Source organism: Hylobates moloch, unplaced genomic scaffold (genome assembly GCF_009828535.3).
Source record: "Hylobates moloch isolate HMO894 unplaced genomic scaffold, HMol_V3 SCAFFOLD_9, whole genome shotgun sequence".
Classification (NCBI taxonomy): Eukaryota; Metazoa; Chordata; class Mammalia; order Primates; family Hylobatidae; genus Hylobates; species Hylobates moloch.
In genome coordinates this window covers 61994450-62022437 of record NW_026652284.1, presented here as the reverse complement: position 1 = coordinate 62022437, position 27988 = coordinate 61994450, and the positions used below count along the sequence as shown (strand labels likewise).

At 38.0% G+C, this 27988-nt stretch overlaps 1 protein-coding gene across 3 annotated transcripts; it reads left to right on the top strand.

The window, feature by feature from the left end:
* IMPA1 (inositol monophosphatase 1) lies at window positions 1-27988 on the top strand. Of its 3 annotated transcripts, XM_032759927.2 has the most exons (10): window positions 16-89; window positions 377-577; window positions 3968-4054; window positions 5343-5476; window positions 6894-6998; window positions 9864-9909; window positions 12189-12297; window positions 15085-15193; window positions 25266-25417; window positions 26474-27988. In XM_032759927.2, the coding sequence occupies exons 2-10, from the start codon at window positions 425-427 to the stop codon at window positions 26587-26589; spliced, it is 1011 nt and encodes a 336-aa protein (XP_032615818.1). In that variant the 5' UTR covers window positions 16-89; window positions 377-424; the 3' UTR covers window positions 26590-27988. The 3 variants fall into 3 exon arrangements, with proteins under 3 accessions (XP_032615820.1, XP_032615818.1, XP_058299778.1); XM_032759929.2 differs by lacking the exon at window positions 377-577 and having other exon boundaries at window positions 1-89; XM_058443795.1 differs by lacking the exon at window positions 16-89 and having other exon boundaries at window positions 212-577.

Genomic DNA, 27988 nt, shown 5'->3' with positions numbered 1-27988 from the left:
CTTCCTGTTGCGAGTAGCCCCTCTACCTCCGGAAGAGACGAGCGCGGTAACACCATTCACAGAGCTAGGCGGACGTCCTCCGACTCAAGGTGAGACCGTTATTTTCCTCACCGCACCCTCCGGGTTCAGCGGGCGCTGTGGGTTTCCAGGGCGTCCCCTTCCCTCCGCAGGGGCGGGGGCGAGCGCGGTGCGCGGTCGGCGCCTAGGGCGGAGGCCGCCTCTGGGTGACCCCTGCCTGCCGGGTTATCCGGAGCTGTCCTGGGCGACCAGGAACAGTTCCGGCATTGGAGTAGCGGTTCGCCACGCGACCTCACTTAACCTCTGTGGCGGCTTCTGTAGAATAATTGCCCCTTTTCATGTCCCCAACTCCGAAAAGCTCCGAGAAACTTGGTGCATCCCCAGGCCCAGGTAGTCACTCTAAGTGATGGGGCAGCGCCCAGGTCCTGTGCTGTCCGCAGTCGCGGTGCTGGGACAGGTGGCAAAAAGGAAGGTGGCCTGGCTCCTACTCTGGAAGGCTGTGACCAGGACGGAAACAGCAGGAAACAGTTCAGGTGTTTATGGCTTTGGGAAAATGAAAGTGAGTAAACTACAGACCCTGCCCATCAATAAATGTACTGTGATTTTTATATATATAACTATTCATATATTATATATAACGGTATATAAAAATATATATAAAACGTACTTATATACTTTATGTATAGTACATAAATATACTTATGTATAGTATATATACTTATATATAGTACATGAATATACTTATGTATAGTATATATACTTATATATAGTACATGAATATACTTATGTATAGTATATATACTTATATATAGTACATGAATATACTTATGTATAGTATGTATACTTATATAGTACATGAATATACTCATGTATAGTATGTATACTTATATATAGTATATAAATATACTCATGTATAGTATGTATACTTATATATAGTATATAAATGTACTCATGTATAGTATGTATACTTATATATAGTATATAAATATACTCATGTATAGTATGTATACTTAGTATGTAAATATACTCATGTATAGTATGTATACTTAGTATATAAATATACTCATGTATAGTATGTATACTTAGTATATAATTATATAAATATATGTTATATACTTTATATAGTATATAAATATAAATATACTCATGTATAGTATGTATACATATATAGTGTATAAATATGTACAGTATATATACTTATATATTGTGTATAAATATGTATAGTATATATACTTATACATAGTGTATAAATATGTATAGTATATATACTTATATATAGTATATAAATGTACTTATGTATAGTATATATAGTATATAAATGTACTTATGTATAGTATATATACTTATATATAGTATATAAATATATAGTATATAAAGTATATTTACTATATTATATGTGTGTGTGTGTGTGTGTGTGTGTGTGTGTGTATGGTTTGCATCCACCATTCCTGGCTCATAACTCCCATAGCCCTTGACAGGAGTCTTGGCCCACCTTTCTGTCTTAGAACTAACCATGAAGAAATTCTCTGACCTATCTTGTCTGATTGTAGATCGTAAGACCTGCATTTCACAAGGGGTCTTCCCCTATATATAGGAGAAAGGAATGCTGGACAGAGAGGCCAAGATGAATCTGAACAGACAGTCCTTGCCGGGTTTCCACAGTCAGTCTGTTCCATTTGGATCATACTGATTTTGTGGGATCACATTTCTACACAGTTGTCAATCATGCCTATCCAATGATGTCCAGATTCAGGACCTCAGTTGCTGTCTACTCAAGTAACTTACATGTTTCTACATGCAGGCCATACCTCTCCTGTGAGCTCAGGGTCCATGATTCAGCTGCATAACTGACATCTTTTGATTTTACAGAGGCCTCTCATCTTCTGCTAATTAAACTCCTGATCTCTCAAACTCCTACCTATATCCCAGACTTGACTCTTTTTTTGTTACTCCCTGTTTCAGTAGACTGTGACCATTATCCATACAGTTGCCAGAGTGGGAAGTCTGGACATCCAGATTCAGAGGAAATCTGAACTCTTCCTGTCCCTGGTACTCTGTAGCCAGTCTGTTACTGATTCCTTCAAAACAGATATCTCTGACTCTCTTAACTTCTCTACTAGCAAAACTTCCCTCCCAGGTTTCAGCCAATCATCAGGTATCCTCCCACTACTGCATCCTGAAGGTGAATCTGCTGACCCTCTACCCACACCCACTTTCTACCCTTCTGTTCAGTAGCCACAATGAGGTGATTCCTGAAGCCTCTTCCATCAATGTCTTATCCCTAAGGCCCCCCTGTAGGGGATGATCCCCACTACCTCCCCAGCTTTATCTCTCCTGTTTCCCTTAATCTGAGCTGTCACACTTAGGCTGTTCAGTTAGTCTTCATGTACCAGGCATCCTGCAGTTGAGTGAGTTCATGCCTGTTCACTTGTTCTTCTCATCTTGGTTTAATCTTGTCTTCAGGGAAACCTGATCTGATGCCTAAGTCCAGGTGAAAGCTCCCCTGTTAGATGTTTCTCATTGCACTTCTCCTCCTTAACTTTTATTATTCCAGTTGTTATTTTGCATGTAGTCTTTAGTTTTTGATTGATGTTGAGTCCCCTCCTAGAAAGTGTGAACAGGACCTGATTTTTCTCCCCATGGTGCAGTGTATAGCATATAATAGATATTCAGTAAACATCTATTGAAGGGTGAAGGACATAGTGACTTCTGGGTGGAGAATCCCTAGAAGTAGCTTTTGAAATGGGTCCTGAAGAATTTGTAGAGTTACATTAGTGTTGTTAGAAGGCGGGGGTGTGAGTGGCTTGAGCTGTTTCTGGCAGGAAAGCAGGTACAGCTTGAGAACATCTAGTTCCGTTAAGACTAGTGGAGCAGAATGGGAGTAAGAGTGAAAAAAAAAGTTTGGAAACAATTCTTGAAGAGCTTGAAGGAGTTGCTTATATGACTCACAGAGTGGCTTCCTTTAAAACAAAATTTTAAAAAATGCTTTTATCAGGAAGAAAAAGCATCAGGCAGAAATTCACCATGTGGGTCTTTTGCCCTCCTTTCCACTCCTGTCCTCTTTCCTATAATGTAGGCCCCAAGATAGGAGTTTCTGAATAGTCTTCAAGATGTAACTCTTTGTCTATTATTTTCTGTTGGAAAGGAGACAAAATTAGGGTTGTTTTATAAATGGTGCCACAGTTTTTAGTCTGACAGCTTAAAAAGCTTTACTGTGCTAGGTACAGACTTCAGAGTGTGATCAAGCCAGTGGTGAGTTATTTTAGTCTTCAGAAGTCAGTGGAAAGCTGGACAGTTTGGAACACAAATATATGTTGTTGTTTTTTTTCCCTCTCTGAAACTCAGGGAAATAAATTTGCTTTTTTCTTACTTTTTTTGGTCCTGGAGTTTTCTTTTCTCAGAATGTTATAATAGAAAGAACAATGGACTTTAAAATCAGAATTGAATTCAAGTTCTGTGTCATTTGTCTGTAATTTTGGGCAAATTATTTCTCATCTCTGAACCTTAAGTTCTTCATCTTTGCACATAATTTTTTCAAGTACCTTTTGCTGCTTCCCTTCAAGCTTCTTTTATTTCAGTATTCCCAGTGTTCTTTCTCTTGTTTTCACTGTATTCTCCTCCAAAATATTATCCTAACTTTTAAAGTATTTCTTGTGTTGTTTCTTATCTATTCTCCAAACCAATGTTTTGGTTTTTTTAAAAAATGTAATATGGTACAGACACACTGGGAAGCAATTTCATAGAATAGTCTTTATGGAAATAATTTGATATAGAAATTAGGTAATTTAGGTGAGAAATGTTTTTTACTGGGTATAGGCATAAATCTTGGGAAAAACTCTAGGGCATGGGGTGAATCCTGAAATGACAGTCTGTTTCTAATTAAGACGTTTTTGTGAACTAACTATTCTATAATTAAGACTTCTAAGACAGTTGTAACTACTTTGTACAGATATTTGTCAAACATTTTCAGAAGATGGCTGATCCTTGGCAGGAATGCATGGATTATGCAGTAACTCTAGCAAGACAAGCTGGAGAGGTATGAGCAAAGATTTTGTCAATTATAATGTGATTGGTGGGTACACTGTGTTGTTGCCTTGTTTTGTTTGTTTCGTTTTGGTTTCTTTTTTTGAAACGGTCTTGCTTGTCACCCAAGCTGGAATGTAGTGGCAGGATCATGGCTCACTCCAGCCTCAACTTCCCAGGCCCGGGCTCAAGCAATCCTCCCACTTCAGCCTCCTGAGTAGCTGGGACTACAGCAGGCATGAGCCACCATGTCCAGCTACTTTTCATTTTTTAAATTTTTGTGTGGAGATGAGGGTCTCGCTATGTTGTCCAGGCTGGTCTTGAATTCCTGGATCACCTTGGCTTCCCAAAATGCTGGGATTACATGCGTGAACCACCACACCCAGCTGACCTTGTTAAATAAAATATACACTTTGATCAATCTACATTTATTTTCATTTTACTGAATACTTTAGAGTGTATACCCTAATTTTATACGATCAAATTTTCTGTGATGACAGTTGTGAATCTTTTGACCCAGCCATCCCATTACTGGGTATATACCCAAAGGACTATAAATCATGCTGCTATAAAGACACATGCACACGTATGTTTATTGCAGCACTATTCACAATAGCAAAGAATTGGAACCAACACAAATGTCCAACAACGATAGACTGGATTCAGAAAATGTGGCACATATACACCGTGGAATACTATGCAGCCATAAAAAATGATGAGTTCATATCCTTTGTAGGGACATGGATGAAACTGGAAAACATCATTCTTAGTAAACTATCGCAAGGACAAAAAACCAAACACCACATGTTCTCACTCATAGGTGAGAATTGAACAATGAGAACTCATGGACACAGGAAGGGGAACATCACACTCCGGGGACTGTTGTGGGGTGGGGGGATGGGGAGGGACAGCATTAGGAGATATACCTAATGCTAAATGATGAGTTAATGGGTGCAGCAAAACAACATGGCGCATGTATACATATGTAACAAACCTGCACATTGTGCACATGTACCCTAAAACCTAAAGTATAATAATAAAAAAAAAGAAAAAAAAAAGAAAAATAACCCATAATAAAAAAAATAAATAAAATAAAATAAGATGTAAGATTATATAATTTTTGTTTTTAGAAAGATGTAACTATTAAAGGCTTATTTTATAGATATATTTGTAAGACATTTTTAAGAATGTATTTAAATAATATTATTTAAGACAGATTGAATGTCTTAAAACATTTATGTATTTTATCTTTTTGTTTAAAATTATGCCTTTTCTATTTGCTTGCCGAAACCTCTTTTTAGGTAGTTTGTGAAGCTATAAAAAATGAAATGAATGTTATGCTGAAAAGTTCTCCAGTTGATTTGGTAACTGCTACGGACCAAAAAGTTGAAAAAATGCTTATCTCTTCCATAAAGGAAAAGTATCCATCTCACAGGTATTTTTATTTACTCTGTACAAGAAATGTTTATTATCTCACCATTTCTTGGGGTTCTGCATATGAGAGTAGCTTGACTACACGGTTCTTGCTAAGGTCTTCCATGAAGTTACAGTCAAAGTGTTGGTCAAGGCTGCAGTCAACTGAAGCTTGGACTGGAACTGAAGGATCCATTCACTCATGTGATTGTTGGCAGATGTCAGTTCCTAGGGGAGTTGTCTGCTGCTAGCTTCTCTCAGTTCCTTACCATGTAGCCTCTTCACAGAGTAGCTCACGACATGGAAGCTGACATCTCCTAGTGCGGAGCAGGTGGCACAGGAAGGGAGAAACAGAGTGAACCAGATGCAAATTAGAGGGGCATTTTGTGAACTAGTCTCCAAAGTTTTGTATACTGTCACTTATGCTTTATTGGTTAGAAACAAATATCTGTGCGTAGCTCACACTCAAGGAAGGGATATTAGGCTCCACCTCTTGAAGGGAGGGGAGTATTAGAGAGTGACCTTTTTTTTTTTTTTTCTAGATGGAGACACGCTCTGTTAGGCAGGCTGGAGTGCAGTGGCGTGATCTTGCCTCACTGCAACCTCTGCCTCCCAGGTTCAAGTGATTCTCCTGCCTCAGCCTCCTGAGTAGCTGGGATTACAGGCGCGTGCCACCACGCCTGGCTTATTTTTGTATTTTTAATAGAGCCAGGGTTTCACCATGTTGGTCAGGCTGGTCTTGAACTCCTGACCTCATGGTCTGCCCGCCTCGGCCTCCCAAAGTGTTGAGATTACAGACCTGAGCCACCATACCTGGCCCCTATTTTTAAAATCATTATATTTCCTTAATGATTTCTCATCTGCCGCAAATGTGTGTGTGCACGCACCTCACCCTAGTATAACATCTTAGAATTGGAATTTTGAAATTTTTCACATCACTTTGTTCTGGGGGAAATAAATTAAAGCTTCCTTACATTTATTAGTCTTTATCTGAAGGAAGAAGAAGCAACAATAGAAAAGTGTAGGTTACAGACTTTTGCTATTTTTTTTTTTTTTTCCCTGAGACGGAGTCTCTCAGTTACCCAGGCTGGAGTGCAGTGGCGCAATCTTGGCTCACTGCAACCTCCGCCTCCCAGGCTAAAGCCGTTCTCCTGCCTCAGCCTTCCAAGTTGCTGGGATTACAGGTGCCTGCCACCATGCCCGGCTAATTTTTGTATTTTTAATAGAGATGGGGTTTCACCACATTGGCCAGGCTGGTCTTGAACTCCTGACTCAGGTGATCTGCCCTCCTCGGCCTCCCAGAGTGCTGGGATTACAGGCGTGAACCTCCACACCTGGCCTGCTTTGTTTTATAGTACTCTGTATAGCTAAGGAAATGTTCTGATTTGGAATTGTTGAAATCAATGTAAAGATTAAAAGTTTGTCCTACTTGCTTTTAGTTTCATTGGTGAGGAATCTGTGGCAGCTGGGGAAAAAAGTATCTTAACCGACAACCCCACATGGATCATTGACCCTGTTGATGGAACAACTAACTTTGTACATAGGTATGTTTTAAAATTTCTAATGTAATTACTCTTTGCATATTAACTGGATTGACCTATAGATACTCTGTTTAGGAACATGTACACTTTAGAAAATTGTATATTTTGTTTATGCTTCTTTATTCTAATAAAGTATATATAAAATGTAATAGTGGAGCAAAATGTATTATGCAGACTTATCGGATATGGAGGAGGTAAAGAAATATTAATGTGATCTTGTCCTGTGGTGCCAAGCGCCCCGTTCACCATTCTTTTTCCCACTGTTGGCGCTATCTAAAAAGGGAAGCAAACAACAGTGTTGCTTTGAGAGTGGGAAGGGCACTTTGCACTGCATGCCATTTTCTATTCTTTGAGTGGCATATACCGTAGATCTATATGGATCTACTAATATGCATCTATTAGTAGTAACTATGTAAAAATATGTTTTTTTTTTTTTTTGAGACAGAGTTTCCCTCTTGTTGGCCAGGCTGGGATGCAGTGGCGCAGTCTTGGCTCGCTGCAACTGCCACCTCCCGGGTTCAAGCGATTCTTCTGCCTCAGCCTCCCAAGTAGGTGGGATTACAGGCACCTGCCACCACGCTCGACTAATTTTTGTATTTTTAGTAGGGGCGGGGTTTCACCATGTTGGCCAGGCTGGTCTTGAACTCCTGACCTCAGGTGATCGCCTGCCTCAGCCTCCCAAAGTGCTGGGATTACAGGTGTGAACCACTGCACCTGGCCAAAGATATGTTTTCCAAAAATAAAAATAAATTAAAAAAATTATAAACTATGTTGAAAAGATTGTATTTTAGTAAAACTAATGAAGTCACTCTTGGGGAGTGCTGTCAATATAGAATGAATTCAGTTCAGGAAGAAAAACAGGGTTAAAAAGTGCAGAGGAGGCCCCTCCCCTCAGCCCTTAGGGTGATGGGGATGGGATGGGACTGGGGCTGGGGCTGGCAAAAAAAAAAATTGCATGGGTGTTAGGATCAATAGACTTGCATTCTGGTGCTTTTTTACTGGATTTTTCATCTTAGGCAAGTTAGTTAACTTTTCTAGGCCACAATATTAAAAAACATTTATAAAAAGCCTGTATTAATAGCACTCGCCTCATAGAATTGTAACTCAACTTGCCTCATAGAATTGTAACTCAACTCTATGAGTAGTACATTCACATAAGAACTTAGTATAGTACTGACACAGAGTAAGTATATGATATTACTAGAAGAAAGCCTGATGGAATTGCCCATGAGAGTTAAAATTAGTAGCCGCTTCTGGTGAGATTACATATAGATGTCATATTTGAAGTTCCCATGTAGTCGTACACATCTGTACTATATATACAATCCTTGAAATCTACAAAGCTAAGGTTTAGAATCTATATGTGATAGAATGTTATATCTTTTAAATGTGGAAAGATGCTAATATATTTTCACAGAAGAGAAGACTGTACAATACAGTGTGTATAGTATCTTATTTTTGTTAAAATAAAAACTTTAAACATATTTAAAAGTTTTTATTTTCAACAGCTTTAGCTTCAATAGTTGAACGTTGATCTTGTCCATTTCCTTGATCTTAATTCTCTTGTGAGTCAGCAGTTACAGGCTGTGTTCAGACTGTCATGCAGCTATGGAAAAATTTTGGCTCAAAGTCTACTTTTCAGAGGCCAAGCCTAAAGTTTGCTGTTGGAGTAGAGACAAGTAACAGCCATTTATTTTGTCCAGTGCAGTATTTGTGTTTATCACGGTCTAGGACATAGGAAAAAAAATCACAGGCCGGGCACGGTGGCTCATGCCTGTAATCCCAGCACTTTGGGAGGCCAAGGTGGGTGGATCACCTGAGGTCGGGAGTTCGAGACCAGCCTGACCAACATGGAGAAACCCCGTCTCTACTAAAAATACAAAATTAGCCGGGTGTGGTGGCACATGCTTGTAATCCCAGCTACTTGGGAGGCTGAGGCAGGAGAACCACTTGAACCTGGAAGGTGGAGGTTGCAGTGAGCTGAGATCATGCCATTGCACTCCAGCCTGGGCAACAAGAGCTAAACTTCATCTCCAAAAAGAAAAAAAAGAAAAAATCACTAAAATATATGCTTTTTAACCAAAATCGATTTAAAAGTTTTTACAGTTTTCTTTTTTAACCAAATTGATTTAAAAGTTTTTACATTTTGGCTTTTTTTTAAAGGGGGACAGCGTCTCTGTCACCCAGGCTGGCGTGCAGTGGCATGATTACGGCTCACTGCAGCCTTGACCTTCTGGGCTCAAGGGATCCTTCTGCCTCAGCCTACCGGGGAAGCTTGGACTATAGGCATGCACCACCACACTCAGATAATTTTGTGATTTTTTTTTGTAGAAACAGGATCTTGCCATGTTGCCCAGCTAGGCTGGTCTCGAACTCCTGGGCTCAAGTGATCCTCCTGCTTTGGCCTCCTAAATTAGTGCTGGGAGGAGTGAGCCGCTGTGCATGGCCATGAAAAAATATTTTTACATAGCTACTATATTCGTAGAATTTGACCTTCAAAAGATAGAAAACGCAGTGCAAAATGCCCTTCACACTTCCATTTCTGGTTTCCCAGATCCATCTCTGGAGATGACCATTGTTACGAGTTTCTTGTGAATCCTTTCAGAGATGTTTCATGCCTATAGAAGCATCCTGTGTGAACGTGTGTGTGTTGGGGGGGAGGGTGTGTGTGTATAATACCTCCACTTTATCCTATTTACAAAGGGTTGTATACTATACAAACTGTTTTGCATCTTAGATTTTGTGGGGAGTGGAGATGAGACTTTTTATAGGAAAAATTTTAAGAACACGTATTATGAAAAGATTAATTTTATTAACAAAAGTTCTATGTTGATTAATTTGTGTTTTGTCCTTTTTTTTAAAAAAAAGATTTCCTTTTGTAGCTGTTTCAATTGGCTTTGCTGTAAATAAAAAGGTATGATTTTTTAAACGTATAGTTGATTATATGCCTTGCTCTCATTTTCTGAGAAAAAGTAAATGTGTTTTCATAATAAATTCAGGTTTGTCTGTATATTTGATTATATAACTGCATTATTTTGAATATAAGCTACAGGACTGTTAAAATTTTCATGATACATTTCTATTGAATAAAATTTAATGTATTCTGAGAAGCAGGAGTTGTAAGAAGAAAATATACAGAAGTAACTGAAATATAACTCAGTATTTAGTAACCATTATATGTGTGATAGAGTCAGATGGGATAGAAGTTGATATGTGATCTAAAATGCTTCGTGGAAGAGGTGAGATTTGAGCTGGGAATGCTTTAGTAGGTGTTAGTGAAGAAATACATTTAGAAACCAGCAAGTAGCAGGGGCCAAAGCATGATTGGAAAATACAGACTCTCTTTAGGAACCTACACATAGTTCAGGTTGTCTTATGTCTAAATACTTATGTATAAAGCCTAGCAGAATAAAACACATAGCTATAGCATTTCCTTGCTGTTTGGCTGCTTAGTTGGTCAAACAGTAAAGGGTGGTTACTAACATTTTACCTACCTATCTTTAAGGAACTTTTGATATGTAAGATCAACATGTATAAAAGCAGTTATAACATTTCTGAATATAAAACACATATTGGACAAATGAGAGCTTAGCCCCAGGGTTGTATTAATGAGAATGTCGAGAAGAAGCTACATGAGCATTCAGTATATAATCAGCTCTGGGCTGTGTGCTGGCCCTGCCACTGAACTCAACAGCTCAGCACAAAGTTAGATGTGTGAACAGGTAAAGATGATATGTGGTGGAACCATGAAAAAAAATACTATGGGAACACAGGATGTCACCAATTCTGCTGAGAGTGGGTTGGGAAAATCTTCGTAACAGCAGGGGTCTTAGAAGTTGGTCATGTGTTGGCCCTTAGAAAACTAGGGGTTTCCAGATTGGCGAGGGTGGCGGGGGGGTGGTGGGAAGAGGAAAGTGTTTTGATCAGAACAGCTTGGAGAAATTCAAGACCATGATATGTGTGGGGAATGGTGAGATGTTCATGGAGAGGGAAGCACTGCAAGTGGCCAGGACAGAGGTTAGTTTGGCCTTACTGTGAGGCACTGTGGCCAGTCAGTGCAAGAAAATTCAGTTTGTGTTTCTAGGTAGTGGGGAACCAGTAGAGGTTTTGAAGTGGAAAGTGACAGATAATTCTAGCAATGTAGAGATTATACTGGGGTGTGGGTGATTCTGAACTAAGTAGAGGCAGTGAGAATAGCCAAGGAAATGCCAAAATTGGAAAGTGTTTTTGAGAATAAATTTGAAGGAGATTTATAGGGAAGGAATGGGAGGTGATCAGGCAATGAGTGATTTTGTCTTTGAAATTCTGCAAGACTAGGTTTGGAACCGTAGGTTCTTCCCCGATTATGAGATTGATGAGAGCCAAAATGAATTTGTGGACTGTAAAAAACCAACCTGTGTGAATATGGAGAGCTAAAAGGGAAATGGAAGAAATGGAAGAAGGAAGAAAAAAGCCTGAGATGCCTAGCTGTTCAGGGTGAGGCAGAAAAGAATATTCTAAAATCATAACTGAGACGAATTAGTAGGTGAGGTAGAACTAAAAGAAATGCTGGGAGCATGGAGGTAGTGAATTAAGTATTGAATAAGTGTTGAGCCAGCAGACTCCAATTCTTCAGACAAGGCATTTGAGGCAACAAACAAAGTTTGTTGATATTCTCTTTGTGGGACTTTCAGAAGAATGAGTGATCAGGGCATAAGCCACATTGTAATATATTAAGAGGAGAATAGGAGATGCAAAGTTACTCATTGGCAGTGAAGAGAAAAGGATAGAATAACATTTCAAAGGTTTTGTAAGGAGGAAGGAAACTTAATGAGAAGGTATAAGAAGAAAAATCCAAGAGACGAGGGAATCAGCTGATGGAGCAGTTTTTCAGAGAATGTATGTGAGGGTAGGAGTCCTAACACCGGAGAAGCGTTCACTTAGAAAATAGGAAAGCCCTGTCTTCCGAGGCAGGAGGGAGAGAGGTAAGGTGGGTGTTCTTAGATCTGGACTTGGATGGGAGGAGAGTCAAGGATATCAGTTCTGGTGACCTCTTTCTCTTGATTAGTCTGGAAATTAACATTTTAAGTATCCCACAGTTTAGCCATTTCAGTCCGTTGTTACTAGTCAGTATACCAGATTGTCTTATTTTCTTAGAAAAAAGTGTATGAAACATACTTAGGTTTGGTAAAGGAAACTTGTTTTCCTCTGCAGATAGAATTTGGAGTTGTGTACAGTTGTGTGGAAGACAAGATGTACACTGCCAGAAAAGGAAAAGGTGCCTTTTGTAATGGTCAAAAACTACAAGTTTCACAACAAGAAGGTAGGATTAATTCCAATTTTTGATGCTATTCATATTGTGTACTCAATATTTTATTGTTTTTTAATATTCACCTATGGAATTCTCCAAGTGTTAACTGATTCATAAATTGTGTTTATTATCTCTTTATTCTTTTTGACTTCAGTTTTGAATGTGAAGTGGAAATAGGGAAAGAAATGTAATTGAGCAAACACTTCAGGCTCAGCATTATATTTTGTGGTAGAGATAGGAAGATGATGAAGACTGGCTTCCTATTGTGAATCCAAAATATCTGAGACAGGTCTCAATCAGTTTAGAAGTTTATTTTGCCGAAGTTAAGGATGCACTCGTGACACAGCCTCAGGAGGTCCTGACGACATGTGCCCAAAGTGGTTGGGGTACAGCTTGCTTTTATACATTTTAGGGAGTCATGAAACATCAATATGTGTAAGATGTACATAAAGGCAGGACAACTAGAAGTGGGGTAGGGGGCGGTGTTCAGGTTATAGGTAGATAAAAGACAAATGATTATATTCTTTTAAGTCCGTAATCAGCCTTTAAATACACAATTGAGTCTGGCTCAGTGAATCTGCATTTTTACATAAACAATAGAGCAGACGAAGCAATCGGATATGAATTTGTCTCAGGTGAGCAGAGGGATGACCTTTCTCTCCCACACCTGTGAAGATAAGCTATGCGTCTACATTGCCAGGGCAAAATTCAGCTAGAATTTTAGGGTAAAGATCTTGAGGTCCACAAGGAATTTCCTTGTGGGCAAATTGTAAGGGGGGTATGTAGCTCTTTTGTCTTTGTAGGTGTCTTACTTAAGAATTAAATGGGAGGCAGGTTTGCCTGACATAGTTCTCAGCTTGACTTTTCCCTTGGCTTAGTGTTTTTTGGGTCCTCAGATTTATTTTCCTTTCACACTGTCCTTGTGGAGTTCATGGTTTATGTTTTATCTACTGCATCTAAAATTCTTTATAGAATTCCTCTTATCTGATGCCCCAGGACCAATTACTACAAAGTAAATGGGGGGAAAAAAAAGCCCATTAAAGCTGGGAATCACTGAAAATGAGACACATATATAAGCCGAATGGCAATTTAAGTTCTTCCTTCTCTATTACATCTGTTGGCCTAAAAAAGAAGTGCAGGCAAAATGAACGTAGAGAGTTTATTTGGGCCAAAGTTGAGGACTGCAGCCCAGGACACACTTCTAGATTGCCTTGGAGAGTGCTCCAGAGAACTTAGCAGAGGCTCAGGTTTTTAAAGAAAAAGGGACACACTAGGAGAGGGGATGATTAGAAAAGTTGTACTTCAGGAATTCTCATTTGTTTACAGAAATAACATTGCTTAGTGATTGGCTATCCACTGTTGAATTATAGGGTGTATGGCATTTTATGGCTGCTTGGCATCAGTGAGTCTAGAGCCCCCTGTAGCAAGCGGCTTCAAGTGGTAATTATTTAACTCCAGGGGAGTGAGACTGTCTGCTGGTATATTTTAAATGCCTCTTTGGGCTTGATAATTTAAAGGTACTGGCATTCTGCAGATTAAAACTTTTCTTTTTCTTTCTCACAGCTTATTAAAGTTTTGAGTTACCATTCTTCCATAAACCACATCAAACATTTTCCACAGTTTGCACATTGAAATTCTTTTCAGTGCAGCAAGAACTTAGAGGTACTTGCAAAACAATTTCAGTTTAGAATCTTTATAGACTTTTATACTTTTTCCCCTCGAACACTTAATTTAAGAGCAGATTTTTAGGCTATTTCCTTTTCATTAAAATCTAAGACCCCATGAAATGGAGGATGCATTCTTACTTTTCTAGATGTCATCATGTGAGAAAATACGAATCTTAGACCGAAGGAATATGGTAGCTTTCATAGAAACAACTCTTTTCCTTTGCATAGTCATTCTTCACTTTACAAAGTATTAAATTATGAAACTTTTTTTCTTCCCTCCAAGACAGAGTCTTGCTCTGTTGCCCAGGCTGGAGTGCAGTGGCATGATCTCGGATCACTGCAACCTCCGCCTCCTGGGTTTAAGCTATTCTCCTGCCTCAGCCTCCAGAGTAGCTGGGATTACAGGTGCGCACCACCATGCCCAACTAATTTTTTGTATTTTTAGTAGAGATGGGGTTTCGCCATGTTGGTCAGGCTGGTCTCAAACTCCTGACCTCATGATCTGCCTGCCTCCGCCTCCCAAAGTGCTGGGATTACAGGTGTGAGCCACCATGCCCAGCCCTAAATTATGTAACTATTAAATGTAGTACAACAGTTACAGAAATGCTCAGATCAAACACAACTGGTGAACATACATCTCAATTGGTGGGAGGAGGTGAGATCTGGGGTGTTGGGTGTGTCCTGAGCTTCAAATGGAAAACCTTGGATAACCTGTCAGCCTTGTAAATGGATGTCAGAGAATTTTACTTTTGTTGTAAAAGTATAATTTTTACTTTTACTGTAATTTTACTGTAATTTTCTTTCAAATCTATACATAAATCCCTTATTGAATTTAGTCTCTCCTTTTTCCTTTTTAAATATTTAAGACATTTGCTGTTTCCCACTAAGTATTATGTATGCAGGCAAATTGGTTACATTATGTACTTTTTCAGGCAGGGCCTAAGCAGCTGGACTCTGATGCTTATAAAAAGGATCACTTAGGGATAATTAATTTATCAGTATTTTATTATTTAAATGCTTATAAAGAAACATGATAAAACAAGGAAGAGGGATACAAATGCCCTCTTCTGAATTACAAGTGTCAGATATTTTCTAGAATTCTAAATATTGAAACCTAACACTTTCTTTTTAGATATTACCAAATCTCTCTTGGTGACTGAGTTGGGGTCTTCCAGAACACCAGAGACTGTGAGAATTGTTCTTTCTAATATGGAAAAGCTTTTTTGCATTCCTGTTCATGGGTAAGCTCTTTACCATTATTGTCTCTCTCTCTCTTTGTATACATGTGTGTGTACATACACACACCTTTATTTTCCTGTACCATTTTAGAGTAAATTATATACATCATGGTTTCTAAAGAATAGGGAGATTCTGTTCCATAACCATGAAACCATTGATTTCATAAATATACTTTTTATCTAATTTGTCATCCATATTCAGTTTTGTCAGTTAATCTGCTAATGTGCTTTATAGCATTTGCCTTCCAATAAAGTAGGATTCAGTCTAGAGTCAGCATTATTTTTAGGTGTCATGTCTCCTTAGCCTTCTTTGATCTGGAACATTTCCACAGCCTATGAAATTACTTCCTTTAAGTTTTCAAATTATTTGCATAGAAGTCTGTAAGATAGACTCTTATAATTAATTTCTGGCTTCTCTGTATCAGTGGTTATTTCCCCCTTGTCACTTATTTTGTCTATTTGTACTTTTTTTCTTGTTCTTTTTTCTCAAAGAACCAGGATTTTAATTTTAGCTGGTTTATTCTTTTCTGCACTATTATTTTCATCTTCGTGCTTTCTTTTGGTTTACTTTGTTTCCTTTTTTTTCCTTTTTGATTAGAAAATTTATTGTAATTCCTTTATGTTTATTGATGTAGATATTTAGGCTATGAATTTCATCTGATCATTGTTTTCATTATATCCCATAAATACTGATACTTAACTGTTTTCATTATAATTTTTTTCATAAATTCTGTAATTTGCTTGTATTTCCTCTTTTACTGAAGAGTTATATTCTTAAATTTTCACAAGGAGAGTCTGTCTTAGTCCGTTTTCTGTTGCTCATAATACCTGAAACTGGGTAATGTACATGTATAAAGAAAAGGAACTTATTTCTTTCAGTTATAGAGGCTCAGAAGTCCAAGGTCAAGGGGCTGCATCTGATGAGGGCCTTCTTGCTGGTGGGGATTCTTTGTAGAGTCCTGAGGCAGCACAGAATGTGACATGGTGGGGCTGAGCATGCTAGCTCAGGTCTCTATTCTTCTCCTTATAAAGCCACCAGTCCTAGTCCTATGATGACTCATTAATCTATTAACCCATGAGTGGATTAATCCATTCATGAGGGCATAGCCCTCTTAGAGACCCCACCTTTTGATACTGCTAGATTGGAGATTAAGTTTCAACATGAGTTTTGGAGGGAACAAACATTCAAACCACAGCATTCCACCCCTGACACTCCCCAGATTTGTCTTTTTCCATACAAATACACTCATTCCATCCCCAGGGTCCCAAAGTCTTCACTTGTTCTATCACGAACTTTAAAGTCCACAGTCTCATTTGTGAGCCTGTGAAATCAAAACAAGCTATCTGCTTCAAAGACGCAGTAGTGACACAGGCATAAGACAGGCATTCCCATTCCAAAAGGGAAAATTAGGCAAAGAAAGAACAGGCCCTAGGCAAGTCCAGAATTCCAGCAGGGCAGACATGAAATCTTAAAGCTGAAAAATAATCACTTTTGACTGCATGTACCACCTCATGGAGACACTGGGGTCGAGGGCTGGGTAAAGGCCTCTGGCAGCCCTGCCCCTGTGGCTTTGCAGGGTACAGCCCATATGACTACTGGCACGGGTTGGAGTCCAGTGCCTGAAGCTTTCCAAGGTGTACCTTGCATGCTGCTGGTGACTCCACAGTTCTGAGGCCCAGGTGGTGGTCCTGCTTTCATGGCTCCACTAGTTGGGCATTACCCTGGTGGGGACTCTCTGTGGTGGCCTTACTTCCTGGGCTCTACTAGGCTTTACCTTGGTGGAGATTCTCAGCTGCCACTAACCCCACAGTTCCACTGTGGCTCTGCCCTTGAGACAAGTCTGTTCCTGGGCTCCCAGGCTTCTTAGGACAATCTTTGAGGCCAAGTGGAGGCTGGAAAGCCTCCACAGCTCTTCCTTTATGCAAGCTTGCAGAATTAATTTCATACTGCTAACATTTACAACTTATACCTTGTAGAGATGTGGTATAAGCTACACCTAGGGTCACTCGACCTTGGCTGGGATGTAGGGAGCACAGTCTAGGGTGGCCCTGGGCAGTCAGCATTGGAGAGTATCCCAGGCCTGTTCCATGAAACCATTCTGCCGTCCTTTGGGCCTGTAAAGGGAGGGGCAGCCTTGAAGATCTCTTAAATGCGTTCAGGTTCTTTCTTTCATTGTCTTTAGAAATAACACCTGGCTGCCTTGTAGCTGTGCTAATCTGTTTAGCAAATGGTTCCTGGCTAACCCTTGGTTTCCTTCTTTGAACACACCTTTTCACTCTTTACTTGGCCAGGCTGAGAGTTTTCCAAATTTTTTTGCTGTGCTTCCTTTCTTTTTGGTTGTTTGTTTGTTTGTTTTGTTTTTTGGAGATGGGTTCTCACTCTGTTGCCCAGGCTGGATTGCAGTGGTGCAGTTAGCTCACTGCAGCCTCAACCTCCTGGGCTCAAGCAGTCCTCCCACTTCAGCCTCCCAAGTAGCTGGGACCACAGGTTTGCATCACCATATCCAGTTAATTTTTATATTTTTGGTATTTTGTGTAGAAATGGGTTTCGCCATGCTGCCCAGGCTGATCTCCAACTCCTGGGCTCAAGTGATCTGCCCAAGTTGGCTTCCCAAAATGCTGGCATTATAAGTGTGAGCCACTGCATCTGGCCACTCTGCTTCCCCTTTAATTATAAATTTGTCTTTAAATTACTTCTTTGCTTGCAAATCTCAGCATAAATGGTCAAAAGTAACCATGCAGCTACTTCTATAATTTGTTTAGAAATTTTTTCTGCCAGATACCCTAATTCATTACTCTGAAGTTTAGGCTTTCAAGAAACCCTGTCAGTCGGCTGGCCGCGGTGGCTCACGCCTGTAATCCCAGCACTTCGGGAGGCTGAGGCGAGTGGATCACGAGGTCAGGAGATCGAGACCATCCTGGCTAACACGGTGAAACCCTGTCTCTACTGAAAATACAAAAAATTAGCCAGGCGTGGTGGCGGGCGCCTGTAGTCCCAGCTACTCCAGAGGCTGAGGCAGGAGAATGGCGTGAAAGTGGGAGGTGGAGCTTGCAGTGAGCCGAAATCATGTCACTTCACTCCAGCCTGGGTGACAGAGCGAGACTCTGTCTCAAAAACAAAAAAAAAAGAAACCCTCAGTCATGGAAACAGTTCAGACAAGTTCTTTGCCAGTTTATAACCAGGATGGCCTTTCCTCCAGGATCCGATACCTTGTTCCTCAGTTTTATCTGAGACCACATCAGAATACTGTTCCTATTTCTATCAGCATTCTGGTCAGAGCTACTTAACTCAGTCTCTAAGGCATTCCAAACTTTCCCTGGCCTTGTCTTCTAAGCCCTCACCAAAATCTCCCTTAATGCTTCATTCACGGAAATGCAGGCATTTTCTAGCCTGCTCCTCTGAATTCTTCTGTCTTCTACCTATTACCCATTTCAAAGCCGCTTCTATTTGTTATCAGCATCACCCCGCCCTTAAGCTATAAGCCATGAACCTAGAAGGCAAAGCCCTCATGACCTAATACCTCTTAAAAGGCCCCCACACCAATACTGCCACACTGGGGATTAAGTTTCAACATTCATTTTGGAGGGGACAAACATTCAACCATAGCAGACACCTTTCTGGATTTTTAAAAATTTCATCTTTAATCTCTAGTTTTACTACATTATAACAATTCTGCTTTCTGAAACCTCCTGATGGTTTCTTTGTGCCCTATTCTGTGATCAATTTTTGTAAGTTTCATATGCACTGAAAAATAGTATAATTCCCTGTTTCCAGGGTATGACATTCAGTATGTAGCCAAAAGATTTACCTAATTAATTTTTTTGTCTGTTTGCCCTGTCTTATACTGAGAGTCTCTGATGTATCAGTCTTTTATTATTAGTGTGTTTCTCTGTATTTCTTCTTGCAACTCTTATTTTATGTAGGTGGAAGCTGTGTTATTTGATGTTTATTCATAATAGTTACATACATAGTTTATTGTGTAATTTTTACGTATTCTTTGTCTTGTTTCATGTTTTTGTGCTTGAAATTTACTTTGACATCAGAATTGCAATTCCTGCTTGCTTGCTTGCTTGCTTGCTTTCTTTCTTTCTTTCTTTCTTTCTTTCTTTCTTTCTTTCTTTCTTTCTTTTTTTGAGACAGAGTCTCCCTCTGTCACCCAGGCTGGAGTGCAGTGGCACAATCTCGGTTCACTGCAACCTGCGCCTCCCAGGTTCAAGCAGTTCTCCTGTCTCAGCCTCCCGAGTAGCTGGGATTATAGGTATGCACCACCATGCCCGGCTTTTGTATTTTTAGTAGAGACAGGGTTTCGCCATGTTGGCCAGGCTGGTCTGGAACTCCTGACCTCAAGTGATCCACCCACCTCTGCCTCCCAAAATTCTGGGATTACAGGCATGAGCCACTGCGCCCAGCCCCTGCTTTCTTATTTTTCCTGTTTGCCTGATAAATCTTTGTCCACCCTTTTATTTTTAGTCCTTTGAACCACTGCATTTGAAGTGTGCCTGTCGTATACAGTATTGCATGGAATTTCACTTTATAAGTCAATTTGAAAATCTTTTTCTTTTAACAGATAGGTTAGGCCTATTGATTTATTGATATGACTGCTTTTGTCTCAATTCTGTTATATTATTGTGTGTTATAATTAGTGTCTGTATGACATTATAGTTACTGTGTTCATTTGATGTGCCTTCTCTGCCTCTTTTAAAATTTCTTTTTGTATTTATAAAGATTATGTTTTATTCCAGCAGGTTTCTTTTGTAATAAAACTTTTATAGTACCTTTAATATTCTTTTCTTACTTAACTATTTACTATCTAGAATGTTTTGGCTTCACCTATTGCCTATGTAACAGTCTCCCATTCCCCTTTTCTCTCTCTTTATCCCATTTTTAAAGTTGCATTCTGTCTACTTTGCCAGAACATATTATATTTACATATTCTTCAACCCATGACCCTGCTTTTTGATCCTAGTTCTTCATTTGACATTATAAAATGCTCACAGTCCTTTCGTGAAGTGTTCCAGGCATGTTTTTAATTGGATGAAATTCGTCCTCTAGTAGATTCCTTGGGAGAGGGCACATGTGCACAGTTTTCCCTGAGTTTGGGTATTTTCCAAAATGCTTTTCTGTGGCCTTGAGACTTGAAGGACAGCTTGGCTGGATATAGTATCCTTAATGAAAGTACAAATTTCTTGAAAATGTTCTTTCACTGTTGCCTTGCTTTGTATATTGTTTTTGAGAAATCTGATGCAAATCTAATTTTTCTTGGCTTTTACATTATTTTATCTTTTAACTGGAGGCTGTTTTTTTCCCCTTAATTTTTGGCTAACAGTTTTTAAAGGATATATCTTAGAATTGCTCATTCTGGGTCAGTTATCTGTTTCAGTATATAGGTTCATGTCTTTTTAATTTCTGGGAAGTTTCCTTAAGATATAGTTTAAGTACTAGTGCACTTCTGTTATTTTTTTCTTTAAAGACACCAGTAGGAATGCTCCATCTCCTTTGTGTCTTCATTTCAGCCATTTTATCTCTGTCTCTTTTTACTTCTTTCTTTTATTGCTTTTCCTAATTTCTCTTTATTAAGTTTTCTTTTCATCTGTTCTTTTATTGGTACCTTGTAATTTATTCTTCATTCCTGACATAATTTTGTCTTTTATTTCCCCCCCATTTCTTTCCTGAGTTCAGTCATCTTGTTTTATGTATGTATTTTGGTCCATTTCTGCTCTTAGTTTCTATATCGCTGATGTAACATTTTTTTCAGTATTCACAAGTTTTTGTTTGAAAATATTTAATTCGGATTGGATTGATACTCATTTTCTTCCCCTTCATTGTTGGTTTTGGGGTAGAGACTTTACAGCAAAAAGAAAAAAAAAAACCATTTTATTAACAGTATCTGATGTTTTGCAGTAGTTTTGTGTGAATGTGGTCTACTTTCTTCTATTTTCACTTCGTTTTCTGATCAGGGTTCCTGCTTTCCGAATTTCTTATTTTGCCAGTTGTGCCTTTCTGTGCGATTCATTTCTGCAGGATCCTTAAGTTTTCACTCTTAGTTCCTACTTTTCCTTCACTCGTTTCCAAGGAGTACCATCTCTGCTGTCTTATCTGATTCTCCTTCAGAATCACAGCTTCTCTGAGGCTGCCTGGTCAGGTTCTGAGTGTTTTCTAGCCCCTTACCTGTAGCCAGGACTATGAATTACCAAGTGCTGATCTGTGCTCAGTGTTTTTGTTTTTGTGTTTATTGTCTCACTGACTCTTTTCTGAGGGTGGTTTTGTCTTTGTCCCCTGTGGGTCCTCTGCTCCTCCTAGTTCTTTCTCACAAAGTCTTTTCTGCCTTTTCTGCCCTACTCTGTGTATCTACGGGCTTCCGGTGCTCTGTTAGAATTTATCTGTTTGTTTTTCTTCTGCTTAGAGGTAGTTTGAGAGTTTGTGTTTCCTGATTTCTAGCTGAAGGAATGGGTCCTATGGGTTTTATTTGTCCTCCGGGTTGATTTCATTTTATTATTTTCCAGGAGGATATACAGGGAGTTTCAAAATCGGCATGCCATTATTATTCTCCAAATCTCAGAGTCCCTCTGTAATGACAGTTTAATAAATGAAGAAATTAAAAGGAAATATTTATCCTTACTTTTATCCTTAAATCTTCAAGAAAAGCTAAAGGTTTGAGGTCCTTAACTTTAATATAGTTAATGCTATATATTATTTTTTATTTTTTATTTTTTTTCTGAGACAGAGTTAACTCTCTCGCCAGGCTGGAGTGCAATGGTGCAGTCTTGGCTCACTGCAACCTCCGCCTCCGGGGTTCAAGTGATTGTCCTGCCTTTGTCTCCGGAGTAGCTGGGACTACAGGTGCCCACCACCACGCCTGGCTAATTTTTTTGTATTTTTAGTAGAGATGGGGTTTCACCATGTTAGCCGATGGTCTCGATCTCTTGACCTCGAGATTCACCCGCCTTGGCTTCCCAAAGTGCTGGGATTACAGGCGTGAGCCACCGCGCCCGGCCATTAAATAGTATTTCTTTGACCATAGTTGTTTATATGAAAAATCATAATAAAAATCCTTTATTGAACAAAATCTGGTGAATGTAAATAACAACAGATAATATTTTCACCACCTACTATTTCTATCTTTTTCTTTGTGAAAATATTATAAGAGTCTTAGAACTGATCAAAGATCATCTAATAATCCAGCCTTATTTTGTAGATGAGTTGACTGAGGTTCAAGTAGGTGATGTGGCTGCTTGAGATTTCACAGCTGGATAGAAATAGGGCTAGAATCCTGGCTCCCAGATCATTTCTCTTTCTTCAGTATTGTACTTCTCTTAGAAGTCAGACCCTTCAAAATATAGGTTGACCATGTACAAACTAATTATGTACTATGCATATGTGGTCTATATAGTAATGAGTAAAGTAAAAGAGAGCCTCTGTCAAATAGCTACAGAACCTCCCAGAAGGATGCCCTTGAGAGAAGGGCAATAAACTTGCTGCTACAGGGTGCTGTCTTGAAGCAAGGACTTTAACCATGGGCTATAAAATGGTTATGTTACTCATAAAAGAGTTGCAAGAGGTTTACAACTTTAACCTTTAATTTTGCTGTTGGCTGCAATAAAAACTAATTTTTACTTCAGATTTTTTTCAAAAGTATAACCAGGAAAATATTACTAAGAAGTACTGACTTACTGATTGCTTTTATGATCTTTTGCAGTCAGCTGATTCTTCAGTTTTGCAATGAGATTTCAGAATCACTTATACAAAACAATGAAACTAAAGAGAGTTATAACCTGAATGAATGCTTTAAATAAGCCGAAACAGTCTAATAGTTTCCTAAGAACCAACATTTATGAGGCAAAGTACGTTATTCTGGATCCATTTCCTTTGTTTAATTTTCAAGAATTCATGTAGGTGAAATGCACTATGTATGGTATATGATATTTTCTGACATCATGGTTTAGAGAACAATTTTATCATAAAAATAGCTATTTTTATTATGGACATTTTATATGCTAGGCACTCTGCTAGGTGCTTTACAAATATTAGCTGTAGTCATTACTACATTTGTCTAAAGTAAATTGGAATCCTTATTTGATGACATGACATGGGAGCAAACTCAAATCTTTGTGACATCAAACATAATCCTTTTTACAATATACCATGTTAGCTGCATAGGCGGACCACAGCTGTATAGGAGGACCACATAAGATAGGATTCAGAACACATAGTGCAGAATCTACACCATAGTCTTAATTACCTGGTAGTTAAGTAATCTGTTTGGTAATCCTTTCGTAGTATTTTCCATAAAAGAATATTCTCTTGCTGATTGTAAGACCATTTGCTTGAGATTCCATGGTGCCCATTAGAATTGACAGAAGCACTGCTAATAGATATCACTGTTATTCAGCTAGCCTAGGATTCTATATCTGAATAGAATACCAGGGAATTAATTATGAAAGACCTTGGCATTTGTATTCTATGATATGAGATATCAAATATCACATATCTCATGGGAGAAGTGGGGAAATGCACTTTTCTTTATAACTAAAAAACTGCCACTAAAGTTAATTTGATTTTATTTATCTGGGAAACAAACATCTGTGGAAATTTGGTGCGTTTACTATTACTTTCTCAAATTTAATGTGCTTCAAAAACATACGATGGAAAACATGCCAAATCAATGACATCATGTTATTCTAATCCTTTTTAAAAGTTCTTTGGCATAAAGGATGTACTTAGGTGCAATTATTTTTATTTTTATTTTTGAGATATAAAACAAATGCCACATTAGTCATCAGTTTTCCATGTTTTTAAATAAATAAACTGTGAAAGATCTCATTGAACAGAACTCACTCCCTTATTACCATCGCTTTAAACAGTTGCAGAAGGAATTTGTGTAAAAACCACTTGAAAGTAACTTGTAGACATGATGACGTTTGTCTTCTAAATACACATTTCAGCGTGTATGTCTTTAATAAAAGGGACATGGTCTAACATAGCCACAGTATATGATAAAAGTAAGGGAATTAACATGGATACATAATCTAATATAAAGACTTTATTCAAATTTTGAAAATTTTAATTCAACGTCCAATCTAGAGTCATGTATTGCATTTAGTTGTCATTTCTCCTCAATTTCCTTTAATTTAGAACTTGCTTAGTCTTTGTCTTTTATGACCTTGACATTTTTCAGAAGTATAGGCCAATTATTTTGTAGTCTGTCTCTTGAATTTGAATTTGTCTAGTTTCCTCATGATTATGTTTGGATCATGGATTTTTGGCAGGAATGCCACAAAAGTAATGTTCTGTCCTTCTCAGTGCATTTTATCAGGCACATTTCTTTTTGTCCCATTATGAGTGATATTAACTTGGATCACTTGGTAACGGTAGACCATTGTAAAGATGCTATTTTTCCATTGTACTTATTAGGTATCTTGTGGAGAGACACTTTGACACTCTGTAAATATCAGACTTTCACCCATTAATTTTAACATTGATTCTTTACCGAATAAATTATTACTATAATTGCTATCAAGTGTATTCATATTCAACTTAACTTGTATTCAAGGAAGAGGTGCTATAAGAGGGCAAACCTGCAGTAATTTTCCAAGGCAGGCTTAGGTCTGTGCAGAGCCTGGCATGCTGTTGTTGCTTTAGGCACATGTACGACGCACACCCAGTTGAAAATGACCCATACCATGATATTTTACACCTCCTAGAGACTATTTGCGTTGTGGGTATGTGTATATGTGTGTAAAATAATATAAGCTTTAGTAGCTGGATTTAGACAAATATTAATATACTTGCATTTCATTATTGTAGAATTAAGCATTATCTTTATTTTTTATGAAAAATTATTGTTTTAATGTTTATCTTATTATTGCTTTGTGAGGGTTTTGTGATTTATATAATATACGATGATAATTAGATTTATACATATTTTTACTTTACAATTAGATATCACCTCTTAAAATCTTTATCCTCTAGATTGTTCCAAGTTTCTTCAGTCGACACTTAAAGTGAAGTTAAGGAGGAATATCTTACTTGAAAGGATTATTTTTTCCAATTTTATTTCTAAATTCTATTTGTTAGGATCCGGAGTGTTGGAACAGCAGCTGTTAATATGTGCCTTGTGGCAACTGGCGGAGCAGATGCATATTACGAAATGGGAATTCACTGCTGGGATGTTGCAGGAGCTGGCATTATTGTTACTGAAGCTGGTGGCGTGCTAATGGATGTTACAGGTAAAATTATGGAGAGTGAAGCAGATCTCTACACATCTGTTGGACTTTTGTCCATATGTAGAATTTAAAAAACTTTTTGATACATGTTATACTGCAGCTTTTGAAGCAGAAACAAGCTATGTAATTGTGTGCAAAATCAAAATAAGCTTCAGGAGATAGAGGTAAGGATAAGAGGTAATGGTAATGTGAGACTTACAATGATAAATGGCTAATCCTTTTCTAGTGTGAGTTTCAGGTACTCCTGAAAGGCTGTAGAAAAAGCCTAGACCCAAGTTTGTCCAACCTGCAGTCCATGGGCCACATGTGGCTCAGGATGGCTTTGAATGTGGCCCCACACAACTTTGTAAACTTTCTTAAAACATAATGAGTTTTTTGCGATTAAAAAAATTTTTTTTTAGCTCACCAGCCGTCATTAGTGCTAGTGTATTTTATGTGTGGCCCAAGACAATTCTTATTCTTCCAGTGTGGCCCAGGGAAGCCAAAATATTGGACACCCTTGGCCTAGACAGTCACTGAGTCTGAGGCTTATATCCAGAGCTCTTTGAATGGTGACAATGGTGATAGTTGATGATGGACCTCCTCCACCATCACTTTCTGTGTTGAGACTACAGAAGTTAAATAATTGCTTTCAACTGATGGTGAAAATTTTAAACCGAAGGGTGAATCTGGTTGAAAGAATTCACCAGTGATCTGGGAGAACGGCAACAAAGAAATAAGGAAATGGGAAGGACAGTGGTATGAAAATGCATTGGATTCACATTTTCTGTCCATAGATTCTTAATAAAGAGGTAATAAGAATGCACAAAAATAGAAATAGAGAAAATATGACAATTTCTAACTGGTATGACTTCATTATTTACTCAAAAATTATGCTTAGAAACTTAATTATATATTATCTAAGCTTACACGTTGTAGAAGTGTAACAGAGTAGATTTTTGTTTAAGAAAACTGAAAGTATTAAAATGTTATGTGACCATAGTACATATTGCTATACTTGTTTTATATGAATTATTTTTGTACCAGATAAAATTATTTTTCATACTTGTTTGCTTTTAGGTGGACCATTTGATTTGATGTCACGAAGAGTAATTGCTGCAAATAATAGAATATTAGCAGAAAGGATAGCCAAAGAAATTCAGGTTATACCTTTGCAACGAGATGACGACGATTAATTACGGCAGCCTCATAGTCAATCCCAGTTGCTTTTCTCCAGGTTTGGTGACTCATCAATGGATATGTGTTTTGGATGTATGATATGCTTGGTTTAAATTCTCTTTGTCCCGGTCAAAAATTTGGAACTTGTTTCTTATTTTACTATGTCTAGGTTTGCAAGAATTGACATAATGTTTGTTTCACTGATTTAAAAGATTTTGCATGTAAGGATGTACTTTAGGAAACATACCCAGGAAGTACAGTTGATAAATATAACATCAACTGAAAAAGTCAATTAGCAATTTTGTGTTTCTAAATATCTATGGTCCCCTGAAATTTTGACTTACTATATAGGTGCAGAGACACCCACTTAGAAAGTTAACTGTTTGGAAAAACATTTCTCTTTAGTTTCAAAAACCATATATAATTAAATATGTAAGGATATACTGAGTACCTTAGGCCAATGTTTTTTTCTTTGCAGAGAACCTTTTTTGTTTTATTCTTCAGTGTTCATATAGCACCTGGCCCATTACATATCTAGGCAACTAAAAACAAACATTGTAAGAATGAATATTTTTAAGGTAGTAATTCCTAGTTACAATAGATACATAAAGTAATGAACTCAGCATTCTGTACTTTTGCTTCAGGTTTGAAGTAAAAATTATCTAGTTAAATTTTTTATATTTCACGTTACCATGCCATTTCACATCAGCATACCATCAGATAGCATTGCTTATCGTGGGCATTTCTGCAGTGAATACATTTTCCAAAACAGTTAACTTTTCTGTTTGGATTTCTTTAAAGTCCTGTGTAAGAGAGAAGAAACTATTTCTATAATACAAAGCACTCTCATCAGATATCTGCATAATTAGATACAATATAACATTTTACTAAGTTCAGTATTCATGTTTTAAAGGTGTTTATACTGATTTGATTGTGCTGGCAAATATACTGTATTGTTAATATTGAACTATTTATTTTTCTCTTAGTCTTATTTAATTAACTTCATTGCCACTGGATTCTCTTCAGCCTTTAAAAATATTTCTTAGTGGTCCTTGCTCTGCAGAACTCAAAAAGAAAATTGTACTGGTTCATAGACATTTTTAAAGGGTTAATTCATTGTTCAGCCTTATCCCTTGGCATGTAAACAGACTACTAGACTTATTGTAGGTTCGTTTGAGCTTTGTGTTGTAAAATTAAAAGTGCTTCTATAAAGTTTTCAAGGTAGGGAGTGATTTTGTTGTTGTGTATATCTAATATATTAAGTATGTGTGATACTAAGGTTTGAGTGCTATAATTATTTGTACTGTTGATCACATGTACTTAAAACATCTGATACTGTATTCTAAGACAGGTTGTTTTTGCAATTAAATTTATTTTAATAAGACAATCATGAATAAAACTTTAAATTAATTGATA